Genomic DNA, 14810 nt, shown 5'->3' on the forward strand with positions numbered 1-14810 from the left:
ATTGGCTTTGGTAAAATTTGTAAATTGTCCCTAGTGTATACGATAGTGTAGAGTACAGGGGTGATCGCTGGTCAACACAGACTTGGTGGGCCGAAGGACCTGATTACGCACTGTATCTTTAAAGTCTGAAGTCATAGCTGATGTTCCCCAGTCCTCAACTCTTCTATGCCAGTTCAACAAAAGCACCCATTTTTGCAATCTTTTAAAAAATAATCATCTACCTCCTCTACCATATAACCATATAACAATTACAGCACGGAAACAGGCCATCTCGACCCTTCTAGTCCGTGCCGAACACATAATCTCCCCTAGTCCCATATACCTGCGCTCAGACCATAACCCTCCATTCCCTTCCCATCCATATAACTATCCAATTTATTTTTAAATGATAAAAACGAACCTGCCTCCACCACCTTCACTGGAAGCTCATTCCACACAGCTACCACTCTCTGAGTAAAGAAGTTCCCCCTCATGTTACCCCTAAACTTCAGTCCCTTAATTCTCATGTCATGCCCCCTTGTTTGAATCTTCCCTACTCTCAGTGGGAAAAGCTTTTCCACGTCAACTCTGTCTATCCCTCTCATTATTTTAAAAACCTCTATCAAGTCCCCCCTTAACCTTCTGCGCTCCAAAGAATAAAGCCCTAACCTGTTCTACTTCTAAATGCCTTGTGCTAAAGCCTTCATTAGCTTCCTGGACAGAGAATTTAAGATTTCCCCGTCACTGTGAGAAGTCGAGCTGCAGCCTCACTGTGCCTTGCGTGCTGTCTGTGCTGAGTTTGCACGTTCTCCCAGTGACTGCATGGCTTTCCTCTGGATGGCCCAGTTTTCATCCCACATGCTAATGACAATGTGGGTTTGTAGGTTAATTGGCCACTGTAAAAATGCCCCAATGTGTAGGGAGTGGATGAAAAAGATGGATAACATCACACCATTGTGAAGGGCCTGTATTGTTTCCAAAAACTGTACCCAATACTCCAGATGTGGTCTCACCAGAGCCCTATACAACTGCAGAAGAATGTCTTTACTCCTACGGGTTTCCTTACTCCCCGGGTTTCCTCCCACACTCCAAAGGTGTACTGGTTTGTAGGTTTGTTGGCGATTTAGAAACATGCATCCATTTAGGCACGTGAAATAGAATGACCGATTACCACAAATGTTCTGGTTTGATAGGAATATAGAGCAGACATTCGTAGAGATCATAGCAGAGGGGCAGCCAGGAAGACCTTCTCACTCTATGGAGGCTGGGGCCTGGTAATTTTGGGAACCAACTATCTCAAGATCGATGGCAATGGGGTTCTGATATTTTGTACATGGCTTCATATGTTTGATTGGTCCACAGGCCAGCACTGGGAGGTCTTTTATCGTCCTCGTATCGACAACACCAGGAATCATTGGCAGCTGAGCGGGAGAAACGGCGCCAGGAGAGGGAGGAAAGGTTACAGCGGATAGAACGCGAAGAAAGAAACCGATTCAAGTAAGAATCCCACCATGGGAAACAATAAAAAATAACTCGGTAGGAGAGACAAAGGTGCATGAAAACTGTCTCAATTACGATCGCCTATAAAGTTTCAATATTTGCAAATTTATAGTTGGTCTGCTTGGAATTGGCATCATGGAACCAGTCTTCTGTATTTGAAATCCCATTCATATTCGAGGCATGTGTTGGCCTTTCTCCAGCTGTTGAAGTCCCAGTCACAGCTAGGTTTTGAACCAAGATAAAGCAGCTTCCTGATGGGAGGATTGGCTGCAACTCTACGTTAAGAATGTACAAGCGAAAGCAGGCGAAAGCAAAGTGGACTGGGACCAATGGACTGGGAAAGCTATAAAAGCAATAAGAGGACACAAGGAAAATATTAAGGGCCCCAAAAAGAAAAACTGTAAAAATTGCTTTCAAGGGATGTCGAGTCTAATGATAAAAAATGTTATTAATACATAGAGGGGAGGGAAAGTAGCTTAGGGTAATATGAGTTCATTAAAATCAAACGATGATCTGGCAATCAGCAATAGCCTTGTTAAATGAGTACTTTGTGCGTGTATTTAGTTTAATTTAGAGATACAGTGCGGAAACAGGCCCTTCGGCCTTTCGAGTCCGAAGCTCTACCCATGAAAACCCATGTGGTCCCGGGGAGAACGTACAAACTCCATACAGACAGCACCCATAGTCCAGACCGAATGGTAGTCTGGCGCTGTAAGGCAGCAACCCTGCCACTGTGCCACCCCAATTCTTTAGAGGAAGTGTATTATGTATCAGCAGTTCAAGAGAAATTAAAAATATATAAAGGGAAATAATTATATTTTAACAAAAGGGAATGAAAACAATAAGACTGCTTTGTTTCTTGAGCCAGATAGTTTCCATGCAAAATTGTTAAACAAAGTAAATGGTAAAATGAACTATGGATATTGGCAGTAGCTGGTAGAGTTGCTGCTTCACAACAGCAGAGACCTGGGTTTGATCCTGACCTCGGGTGCTATGTATGTGGAGTTTGCACGTACTCCCTGTGCCTATGTGGACTTTCTCCAGCTGCTCTGGTTCCCTCTCACATCCTAAAGATGTGCAGCTTCATAGATTGATTGTAAATTGCCCCTGGTGTGCAACGAGTGTTTGCAAAAGGTTGCAGAGGGCAGAAGGGCCTGTTTTCATGCTATATCTTTCAATCAATCCAATCATTTTTCAAAACACAGTTGAATTGGAAATTAGCAAATGTGTCTCCATTGTTTATTGGCTGCTATTGTAGATAGCTAAAATTGGTGTCAAAAAATTACAGCAGGATCTTGATCATTTGACCAGTCGGCTAAGGAATGGTTAATGGAGTTTGATGCAGATTTGTGAGAGTTTGGGAAGTTGGCATTTTGGGAAGTCAAATCAGGGCCGGATGTTCACAGTGAATGACAGTGAATGATCTGGGAGTGCAGGCACATATTCCCAAAAAGTGGCATCACAGGTAGATTGGGTGGACGAGAAGGGTTTTGGTAAACTGGTGGTCTTCAGTAAGGTTATTACATATAGAGGTTGGGATGTTATGTTTCAGTTGGTGAGGCCACATTTAGAGTATTGTGTTCAGTGTGGGGTCACCCTGCTATAGAACGGATGGTGTTAAGCTGGAAGGCGTGCAGAGGATGTTGCCAGGACTTGAGGCCCTAAGCTATGCAAGAGGAGAGGCTGCACAAGCTAGGTCTTCATTCCTTGGAGTACATCAGGCAAAGGGGTGATCTTATAGAGGTATATAAAGATCATGAGAGAAATAAATGGGGTGAATGCACAGTCTTTTACCCAGAGTAAGGGATTCAAAAACTGGAGGGCATAGGTTCAAGGTGATTTAATAGGAACCTAAGGGGTAACTTTTTCCACACAGTGAGTGGTGGGTATATGGATTGAACTGGCAGAGGTGGTAGCTGCGTCAGAAACTATAACAACCTTTAAAAGCTATTTGGACAGGTACATTGATAGGAAAGGTTTGGAGGGATACGGGGCCAAATGCAGGCAGGTGGGACTAGTGTGGTTGAGGCATTTTGGGTCACTATCAGCAAGTTGTGCCAAAGTAGTGAAGAGAGACACACAATGCTGGACTAAGTGCAACAGGCAGCATCTCTGGATAGAAGGAATGGGTGACATTTTGGATTGAGACCCTTCTTCAAACTGAGAGTCAGGGGAGAGGGAGACACAGAGATAAGGAAGTGTAAGGTGTGAAAAAAGACATCAAAGGGAATGACGATAATAGGACAATGTAGAATGTTAGCTCGTAGAACGTGACAATGAAGCATATATAACCATATAACAATTACAGCACGGAAACAGGCCATCTCGGCCCTACAAGTCCGTGCCGAACACTTATTTTCCCCTAGTCCCATCTACCTGCACTCGGACCATAACCCTCCATTCCTTTCCTATCCATATACCTGTCCAATTTATTTTTAAATGATAAAATCAAACCTGCCTCCACCACTTCCACTGGAAGCTCATTCCACACAGCCACCACTCTCTGAGTAAAGAAGTTCCCCATCATGTTACCCCTAAACTTCTGTCCCTTAATTCTCAAGTCATGTCCTCTTGTTTGAATCTTCCCTACTCTCAATGGGGAAAAGCTTGTCCACCTCAACTCTGTCTATCCCTCTCATCATTTTAAAGACCTCTATCAAGTCCCCCCTTAACCTTCTGCGCTCCAAAGAATAAAGACCTAACTTGTTCAATCTTTCTCTGTAACTTAGTTGCTGAAACCCAGGCAACATTCTAGTAAATCTCCTCTGTTCTCTCTCTATTTTGTTGACATCCTTCCTATAATTAGACGACCAAAATTGTACACCATACTCCAGAATTGGTCTCACCAATGCCTTGTACAATTTTAACATTACATCCCAACTTCTATACTCAACGCTCTGATTTATAAAGGCTAGCACACCAAAAGCTTTATTTACCACCCTATCTACATGAGATTCCACCTTCAGGGAACTATGCACAGTTATTCCTAGATCCCTCTGTTCAACTGCATTCTTCAATTCCCTACCATTTACCATGTACGTCCTATTTTGATTTGTCCTGCCAAGATGGAGCACCTCACACTTATCAGCATTAAACTCCATCTGCATTCTTTCAGCCCATTCTTCCAAATGGCCTAAATCTCTCTGTAGACTTTAGAAATCTACTTCATTATCCACAACACCACATATCCACAACATCATCGGCATACTTACTAATCCAATTTACCACACCATCATCCAGATCATTGATGTACATGACAAACAACAGTGGACCCAACACAGATCCCTGAGGCACCCCACTAGTCACTGGCCTCCAACCTGACAAACAGTCATCCACCATTACTCGCTGGCATCTCCCATTCAGCCACTGTTGAAACCATCTTGCTACACCTGCATTTATAGCCAACCATTGAACCTTCTTAACCAACCTTCCATGAGGAACCTTGTCAAAGGCCTTACTAAAGTCCATATAGACAACATCCACTGCTTTACCCTCATCAATTTCCCTAGTAATCTCTTCAAAAAATTCAAGATTAGTCAAACATGACCTTCCAGGCACAAATCCATGTTGACTGTTCCTAATCAGACCCTGTTTATCCAGATGCTTATATATTATCTCTAAGTATCCTTTCCATTAATGTGCCCACCACTGAAGTCAAATTAACAGGTCTATAATTGCTAGGTTTACTCTTAGAACCCTTTTGAAACAATGGAACAACATACGCAGTACGTCAATCCTCCGGCACTATTCCCGTTTCTAATGACATTTGAAATATTTCTGTCATAGCCCCTGCTATTTCTACACTAACTTCCCTCAATATCCTAGGGAATATCCTGTCCGGACCTGGAGACTTATCCACTTTTATATTTCTCAAAAGTGTCAGTACTTCCTCTTCTTTGAATCTCATAGTTTCCATAGGTACTCTACTTGTTTCCCTTACCTCACATAATTCAATATCCTTCTCCTTGGTGAATACCGAAGAAAATAAATTGTTCAATATTTCCCCCATCTCTTTTGGCTCTGCAGATAGCTGTCCACTCTGTCTCTCTAATGGACCAATTTTATCTCTCGTTATCCTTTTGCTATTAACATAGCTGTAGAAACCCTTTGGATTTACTTTCATGCCAAAGCAACCTCATATCTTCTTTTAGCTTTTCTAATTTCTTTCTTAAGATTCTTTTTACATTCTTTATATTCCTCAAGCACCTCATTTATTCCATGCTGCCTATAATTATTGTAGAGATAACATCAGGGGAAAAGTCGGACTGGTCAGAGAACTGGGACGGGGGAAGGATGGAGAGAGAGAGGGAAAGCAGGGGTTACTTGAAACTAGAGAAGTCAATATTCCTATCGCTGGGGTGTAAGCTGCCCAAGCAAAATATGAGATGCTGTTCTAAAGTGCCTATTTCCATGTTGTCCATCTGTAAAAAGACTAGGAAAGTATATAGAATCAAAACAATGAGAATGGAAGATTACGGTGTAATCCATTCAGAATGATTGGATTTCACTATCAAATTACAATGGTAAAGATTCAACAGGATAGAGAGGAAATATAAACAAGTTAGAACATTTTATATAACCATACTGTTTCTGCAAATGGTATATGGAACCATTGCCTTGTTTTAATATATATTCATAGGTGAATGTTATCTTCTAAATCTCAGCAGAATGGGATTTTTTCCAAAAAAAATCTAATTTCAGTTATCATAATGGATGTGGATTTAAAATGTTTCTTTGAGAATAAGTGGCAAGCTGGTGCATAAAACGTCAGCCATTCTTGTCTGATTCTCTGTCTGATATTTCTACTATTTAAGTCAACAACAAATTTCTACCTCGGTATCAAATGGCCTTCTGTCTCTGTCTTCTGTCATCTTATTTTTGTCCTTATCTATTCTATCCTTCAGTCGGGGGTATATCGAAAAACGAGAAGAGCAGAGACTGGCACGAGAAGAAAGGTTTGCTTATTCTAATAGATGTGAACACAAGTACTTGTTCATTTAAATTAAGTAATGCATTTTACTGAGCCTTAATCAGTGGAAGATGGTCAGTATTTTTTGATTCTGAAGAAACAGACAAAGTTTCATTCTAGGACTGGCCATTTAGGTTGTCATCAGATAAACTGCAAAACTAAGGATAATCAATCTGGGTTTATATTAATTTGGAGCCCAACTTTTAGCAAACAAGGACATCCTTGTGATTGAGGCAGTGCAGCGTAGGTTCACGGGATTGATCCCTGGGATGGCGGGACTGTCATATGAGGAAAGATTGAAAAGACTAGGCTTGTATTCACTGGAGTTTAGAAGGATGAGGGGCGTTCTTATAGAAACATATAAAATTATAAAAGGACTGGACAAGCTAGATGCAGGAAAAATGGTCCCAATGTTGGCGAGTCCAGAACCAGGGGCCACAGTCTTAGAATAAAGGGGAGGCCATTTAAGACAGAGGTGAGAAAAAAAGTTTTCACCCAGAGAGTTGTGAATTTATGGAATTCCCTGCCACAGAGGGCAGTGGAGGCCAAATCCCTGGATGGATTTAAGAGAGAGTTAGATAGAGCTCTAGGGGCTAGTGAAGTCAAGGGATATGGGGAGAAGGCAGGCACAGGTTATTGATAGAGGACTATCAGCCGTGATCACAATGAATGGCGGTGCTGGCTTGAAGGGCCGAATGGCCTCCTCCTGCACCTATTTTCTATGTTTCTATGTATACAAATATGTAATTACTGTGATTGGAATTACTGATATAGAATAATGAACAGTGAAAGTTCCACACACAGGAACAGGTCCTTTGACACACATTTTCTGTAGTAAATATAATGGCAAGATAAACTAACGTCATCTGCCTACATTGTAGAGGCACAGTGGTGCAGCTGGTAGAGTTGCTGCCTCACAGCGCCAGAGAAACAGGTTTGATCCTGACGTGTGTAGTTTGCGCATTCTCCCTGTGGCCGGGTAGGTTTCCGCGTTCTATGGTTTCCTCCCACATCGCAAAGATGTGCAGGTTTGTAAATTAATTGGCTCGGTGAATTGCCCCTAGTGTGGAGGGAGTGGATACGAAAGTGGGATAACATAGACCTGGTGTGAATGGGTGGTCAATGTGAACTGTGGTGGGCCGCAGGGCCAGTTTCCATGCTATATCTCCAAATTGGACTCAATTTGTTCTACATCCTTCATTCCCAGTGTATCCATGTGCCTCTTAAATCCTACTATCATATCTGCCTCCACCAGCACCCCTGGCAAAAGTTCTAGACACCCACCATCCTCTGTGTAAAAGAAATGTGCCAAGCACAAACCTTTCTTCCACGAGAAGTGATCATGATGAGCTTGTCAGAATTACTGTTCAATGTAATGCTCTAATTTACACTATTGGGTGACTTTGTAAGATCCAAAGAAGGTAGTTGAGGCCAGTTCATTGGCTATATTTAAGAGGGAGTTAGATGTGGCCCTTGTGGCTAAAGGGATCAGGGGGTATGAAGAGAAAGCAGGTACAGGATACTGAGTTGGATGATCAGCCATGATCATATTGAATGACGGTGCAGGCTCAAAGGGTCGAATGGCCTACTCCTGCACCTATTTCCTATGTTTCTATCATGTTCAAGGAATTTGCCCATTGTTCATAAGTGATAGGAGCAGAAATAGGTCAAGATTCAAGATTCAAGTCCATCCTGCCTTCTCCACCATTCAGTCATGGCTGATCTATCATTCCCTCTCAACCCCGTTCTCCTGCCTTCTCCCCTTGACACCCTTACCAATCAAATATCTGTCAGTCTCCACCTTAAAAAAATACCCAATGACTTTGCTACCACAGCCATCTGTGGCAATGAATTACATAGATTCACCACCCTCTGACTAAAGAAATTCCTCCTCATCTCCTTCCTAAAGTGTCATCCTATTATTCTGAGGCTATGCCCTCTGGTTCTACATTCCCACTAGTGGAAACATGCTCTCCACATCCAATATTTTTTTCTTTTTCCAGGTGGTGCAGTTTTGTAGACAACCTGGACCTGTGTACATTCCTCTCCTCTAGCAATGCTGCACTAAAACTACAGTAATCCTAGAGAATTCTCTGCTGACCAGACCTGAATTTGTCTTTTTCTTCCTCAAACCTGCTGCGACCCATAGGCAACCAGTGCACCATCTCTCACCCACCGCCTCCCACACCTAACCTGATTATTGGCAACACATCCTTTCAAAAATCTTTCTGGTTTATGCAGGGCGGCCATTTTTGTTGCTAGTATATTACGACTGTCCAGTGATGCTTGAAATGGTGTCAGTAAAAACAAAACGCTGTTTACAGTTTTATAGTTGGCAGAAACACAACCAATGTTTCTAACCTCTGTTCCCAATTCCACTGATTAATGGGCCGGTCCCACGAGCATGTGACTCCATGCGGCAAGCGCGACCTAACATGGTCACTTGAGCCATACGGCCTCGCAGGGCCGGTCCCACTTCGATCGCCGGAGCCGTATGGAGCTGTGCGGGTCTGGTCCCGACATCGCGCAGGGGTCCGAAAAACTTACACTGTCCAAAAATTCCGCGTGACAACGGCCTGTCAGCCCGCAGCCGCATTGAAGCCGTACGCAGCGCCTCGACGGGCGTACGCAGCGTCTTTACGGTGTAGGCTGCGTCTTGATGCAGTATGCAGCGCCTTGACGGCGTACATCTAGCGCGTGGCGTTGCGCGATGACGTCACCGCCCGGCGTGCCGTTGTGTGATAACGTAACCGCCCGACGCCGCGCAACGTCCAAATTCAGTCGGCCCGCCTCCTGCCCAGCTGATTGGTGAGTATGATGTCGGGACCAGCTCCAGACGGCTCCGCGGTTGGAAGTGGGACCGGCCCCGCACGCCTCAAACCACCACGTTTGATCACGCTCGCCGCATGCAGTCGCATGCTGGAGGGACAGGCCCTTTAGACTTTCCTTCACCATCATTTCCTTTTGCATTATCCTGTGTAATTGAAAACCGAATACCCAAATGAAGTCAATGGGATGTGTTGACAGAGAGAGAGAGAGAGAGAGAGAGAGAGACAAAGGCCTGCGTAGGACTTTGAGTCGGTATGTTCCCCATTATTTGCTATTGCCAGTGGCGTGGGTTGTATTTTTGAATACTGTTGCTGCTTTGAAGTTGACTGAGGCAGAACCGAATCACACAGAGCAATCAACCTGTGAATCAACTGCTGGAACCGATTTCCTGTCTTCACACTGGCATCAACTGCACGGACATTATGTTCAGCTGTAAATACAAAACAGGAGTTTTGTCTTCCAAATTGAAGAGTCCACCTCTCTCCTTCTCATGCTTCTCTTTCCTGCAATTGTTTTAGTACCTGTCATTTACTATCCCACATGATTGCAATCATTGCTATTCTACATGACTGTAATCATATGTTGTCTTTCCACTGACTTGTTAGCAAGCAATAAAAGCTTTTCTCTGTACAGGGGATAATAAACTAAACGATTTAAAAAGCTGCCAAAGATAATCTCAAAATAATAAAATGCCTTGGGTAAAAATGTACCTGGTTTGAGGGCACATGAAAGATAGACACAGAGTGCTGGAGTAACTCAGTGGGTCGGGCAGCATCCATGGGGAAAAAGGATAGGAGACGTTTCAGGTCATGGCCCTCGTTCAGACTGACATTTCAGGTTGGGACCCTTGTTTAGACTTGACGTTTTGGGTCGGGATCCTTCTTCAGACCTAGAGGGCATCTGGGTTTGCTCACTAACTTAAACATAAACTAATTAGCCTGTTTTGCATTGGTCCCATCTTCAAGCACTCTGATGCAGTCAAATTTCATAGCAAAAGGATTTGAGTATAGGAGCAGGGAGGTTCTACTGCAGTTGTATAGGGTCTTGGTGAGACCACACCTGGAGTATTGCGTACAGTTTTGGTCTCCAAATCTGAGGAAGGACATTATTGCCATAGGGAGTGCAGAGACGGTTCACCAGACTGATTCCTGGGATGCCAGGACTGTCTTATGAAGAAAGACTGGATAGACTTGGTTTGTACTCTCTAGAATTTAGGAGATTGAGAGGGGATCTTATAGAAACTTACAAAATTCTTAAGGGGTTGGACAGGCTAGATGCAGGAAGATTGTTCCCGACGTTAGGGAAGTCCAGGACAAGGGGTCACAGCTTAAGGATAGGGGGGAAATCCTTTAAAACTGAGATGAGAAGAACTTTTTTCACACAGTGGTGAATCTCTGGAACTCTCTGCCACAGAGGGTATTCGAGGCCAGTTCATTGGCTATATTTAAGAGGGATTTAGATGTGGCCCTTGTGGCCAAGGGGATCAGAGGGTATGGAGAGAAGGCCAGTACGGGATACTGAGTTGGATGATCAGCCATGATCATATTGAATGGCGGTGCAGGCTCGAAGGGCCGAATGGCCTACTCCTGCACCTAATTTCTATGTTTCTATGTTTCTAAAAGCTATCCTGACTTGTCCCTGTCCAGGTCTGTACTGGGCACCATTGACATTTCTACTTGCCAACCCATTATCTTGCAAACTAAGATTTGTGCAAAGTAACATGTGTTTTTGAACACTGTGCTGAGCAGACAATTGTTTAATTTTGTTATTTTCCAAACATGTTGGGTGAAGTTATTTAACATCGAATGTCACCTCCCACAACAATCCAAACCTAAGAACTTTGTAGCTGCCAAGGAGACAATTTACTTTTATTCTCTGCTGTCTCGATGAATTTAAACTTTTCAGAATGAAATGCTACCAGGATGTGCATTTATATCCATGGATGTCCATGTGTTGCTGGCTTTTTGTGATGCTGCTTTCATAAACAAACATTAAATATTCATTGCATGCAAATGGTTATTTGGTAGGAAGAATCTAGATTGAATGAAATTTCAAGATGTTGGCTGGAAGCAGTGAGTATAGTTTTTTTTTTTAATGCCAGTGTTTTTAAGTATAAAGAGTATGATTGGTAGCATGCAGCAATAAACAGTTCAGAAGCACTGTCCATACAAATGTAAAACAGATGTACTTTCTCTTCCTAAGCTGCACCATTTGATGACTAAACCCTACATGATGTAAAGTTCCATACTGTTGGAATAGGAGCAAGTTCAGGCAAGAGGAGCAATGTTTAGAAGGTGGTGAGAGCTATTCTGTCACTTTGCATCAAGGATCTGCACGGAATGGAAAAAGCCGCTATTGATAAATATCTCGTGATGTGTTTTACTTTGTCTTGCAGTCCGTCTGCAGGTACACTCGCACAGCAGCCAGTCAAGTCAATAATTCATCTACTGTAGATTCAAGTCATTTACTTTGGCAGTGCTGCTGGCTCGAGATGTGAGAATGGACGAGTCTGCAGTATAATGCATGCAATATGCTGCACGCTGAACATTTTTTTAAAAGATATTTGTGGACTACTTTTCAGATACAAGTACCTGGAGAAATTAGCAGCCGAGGAATATGAGAAGGAGTCCAGGAATCGGGTGCCGCGAGCACGCAGTGACCTTTCCCTCAGCCTGAGTTCGTCTCCTGCCCCATGCTGTGCGACACCCCCTCCAGGGTCTTGGCAAGAGCAGAAGTCCCCATCCACGCATTGTGAACTGCCTCAGCCGATAGAACGTGAGTATCACCAGCAAAGCACTAACGCTGTTTTTGTGCTCGCTTGTGTGTGTATCAACATGTGTTTGCTGGAGTTTGGGGGGGGGGGTGGGTCACCCAGAAAGAGGAGACGGCGAATTTGGGAGTCGATTTAGAAAGTTGACAATCGCTGCAACTGACAAGAGTGCAAAGATGGTACATTAAATGGTTAAACTCTGAGCTTTAATTTCCACTGCTTGCAGGCGTTTGAGCACTGCCAAATGCGTTTCCAGTATTTTAACAGGTTCATTGACTGCATGTTGTAAAATAGCAGACCACAGCAGTAAACATGCAAATAGGTATTTCAGAGAGTCTGCAAATTAGTTCTTCTTTTGTAGATGTTTAGTTAAGCAGTGGCTGGATGTTTGTTCATGCAACACATAAAATGTTGTCCATTCATTCTACTAAACCTGTTAGCAAATAGAACCTCCAGATGGATGTCACTGCTCTTTAATTTTCACCAGAGGAATCATATTCAAGAGAGATTCTTGATTAATATGGGTGTCAGAGGTTATGGGGAAAAGGCATGGGATGGGGTTAGGAGGAAGAGATAGATCAGCCATGATTGAGCAGTCTTAATCCAGAAACTGAGGCAATATTTTGAAATAAAACAGTGAGTAACCCCTTCCTGTAACTGCTTAGAATGCTGGTGTCCCATCGTTGCTCCACCTCCCCCCCACCCCCCCATACTATCCAACACACTTTGTCCCCAAGCCACCAACACTTCCCACAGTGACAGGAGTAGGCCATTCGGCCCTTCGAGCCTGCACCGCCATTCAATAAGATCATGGCTGATCATCCAACTCAGTATCCTGTACCTGCCTTCTCCTCCATACCCCCTGATCCCTTTAGCCACAAGGGCCACATCTAACTCCCTCTTAAATATAGCCAATGAACTGGCCTCAACTACCTTCTGTGGCAGAGAATTCCACAGATATTCACCACTCTCTGTGTGAAAAATGTGTTTTTCTCATCTCGGTCCTGAGAGATTTCCCCCTTATCCTTAAACTGTGACCCCTTGTTCTGGACTTCCCCAACATCGGGAACAATCTTCCTGCATCTAGCCTGTCCAACCCCTTAAGAATTTTGTACGTTTCTATTAGATCCCCCCCTCAATCTTCTAAATTCTAGCGAGTACAAGCCGAGTCTATCCAGTCTTTCTTCATATGAAAGTCCTGCCATCCCAGGAATCAGTCTGGTGAACCTTCTCTGTACTCACTCTTTGGCAAGAATGTCTTTCCTCAGATTAGGAGACCAAAACTGTACTCAATACTCCAAGTTTGGTCTCACCAAGACCCTGTACAACTGCAGTAGAACCTCCCTGCTCCTACACTCAAATCCTTTTGCTATGAATGCTAACATACCATTTGCTTTCTTCACTGCCTGCTGCACCTGCATGACTACTTTTAATGATTGGTGTACCATGACACCCAGGTCTCGTTGCATCTCCCCATTTCCTAATCGGCCATGTGCCGGTACATACAATTTGTATATATTTAATAAAGCTTTATTTCAGACACAGGTCCATATAACACATCATACAGTATACGGAGATACAAAAAATACATTAAAAATTGCATATTACATATTAGATGTGTACTTAATGGTCTGCAACAACTTAGGGAGCAAAGGGTGTATGTATTTCCCTACCTTTGCTCGCAAGGAACTACCAGGTTTCTCTGCCCTGCTGTGGTATCAGTCCTGACTGCCCACATGCACCCATTTCACACTGTGGTAAAAGTCCTTTATCCTATGTACAAAAGCAGCAAATGCTGGAAATGCCCAGCGGGTTGGGCAGTAACGTTCTATTTTCACTTTCCACGGATACTGCCCGACCTGCTGCCGAGTGCGACAAGCTTTTGCTTTTCTGCTTTTGCTTGGGATTTCCAGCATGTGCTTTTTACGTTTTTATTTACTGCCCTTCCTCCTCCCTGCTCCAGTAGCTGCCAAAATCAGCTCCCACTTGGGATTGTAGAATATGCAGATTTACAGTGCCAACGCACTGAGTGATTTAAAGCCACATTTATTGTTTGGATAATGAAATGGCCCAGTGCTTTTTAAGGAAAAATGTATGTGTGAAATAATATGTGAAAAATAAATGTGCCACCTCTCCTACAGGCAGCTGTAATTTTTTAAAAACTGAGATGCCAAAGGCTTTCTTTAAAAAAATACAAACTCGACTACTGAGCATAGAAGCTATTAATACCATTTTATTGTCAAGAAAGATTACAAAACAGTCTATCCTAAGTAAGTCTCTACCCGAAACGTCACCTATTCCTTTTCTCCAGAGACGATGCCTGACCCGCTAAGTTACTCCAAGTTTTTGTGTCTACCTTTGGTTTAAACCAGCATCTGCAGTTCCTTCCTGCACTAAACATTCAGTATCTCTCATATACCAGAAGAAGATTTTGCGTGATGAATATATTAGAATAGAAATGGCGAGCTTCATAATTCACATTTTAGACCTTGAGATATTGGTTTAGGTTAGGAAGTTGAATTAAATACTCATGCAATTTTGGCCAACTCTCAGGCACCTCCTCCTACCTATCCTTGGACCAAGACCACACCGACGAGCACCAGGCCATTATCTCAAACACCATTACGGGTTTCATCGCTTCCGGCTCCCTGCCCTCCCAAGCCTCCAACCTCATCGTTCCCCAGCCCCGTACGGCCTGATTTTACCTTCTCCCCAAAATCCACAAACCTGACTGTCCTGGCAGACCCATTGTTTCTGCTTGTT

The 14810-nt window shown here is 43.4% G+C and overlaps 1 protein-coding gene across 9 annotated transcripts in view; it reads left to right on the forward strand.

Moving 5' to 3' along the window:
* Positions 1-14810, forward strand: part of LOC129706915 (FH1/FH2 domain-containing protein 3-like) — a 649864-nt gene that overhangs the window by 522087 nt on the left and 112967 nt on the right. For 6 of the 9 annotated variants that reach the window (XM_055651616.1, XM_055651562.1, XM_055651571.1 and 3 more), the window contains 3 exons: positions 1342-1476; positions 6384-6434; positions 11859-12052. In XM_055651616.1, the coding sequence (XP_055507591.1) occupies positions 1342-1476; positions 6384-6434; positions 11859-12052 (380 nt within the window). The remainder of the gene's footprint in view (positions 1-1341; positions 1477-6383; positions 6435-11858; positions 12053-14810) is intronic. The other 3 variants (XM_055651589.1, XM_055651630.1, XM_055651608.1) reach the window with 2 other exon arrangements.

The sequence above is a fragment of the Leucoraja erinacea genome, chromosome 2 (genome assembly GCF_028641065.1).
Source record: "Leucoraja erinacea ecotype New England chromosome 2, Leri_hhj_1, whole genome shotgun sequence".
Lineage (NCBI taxonomy): Eukaryota > Metazoa > Chordata > Chondrichthyes > Rajiformes > Rajidae > Leucoraja > Leucoraja erinaceus.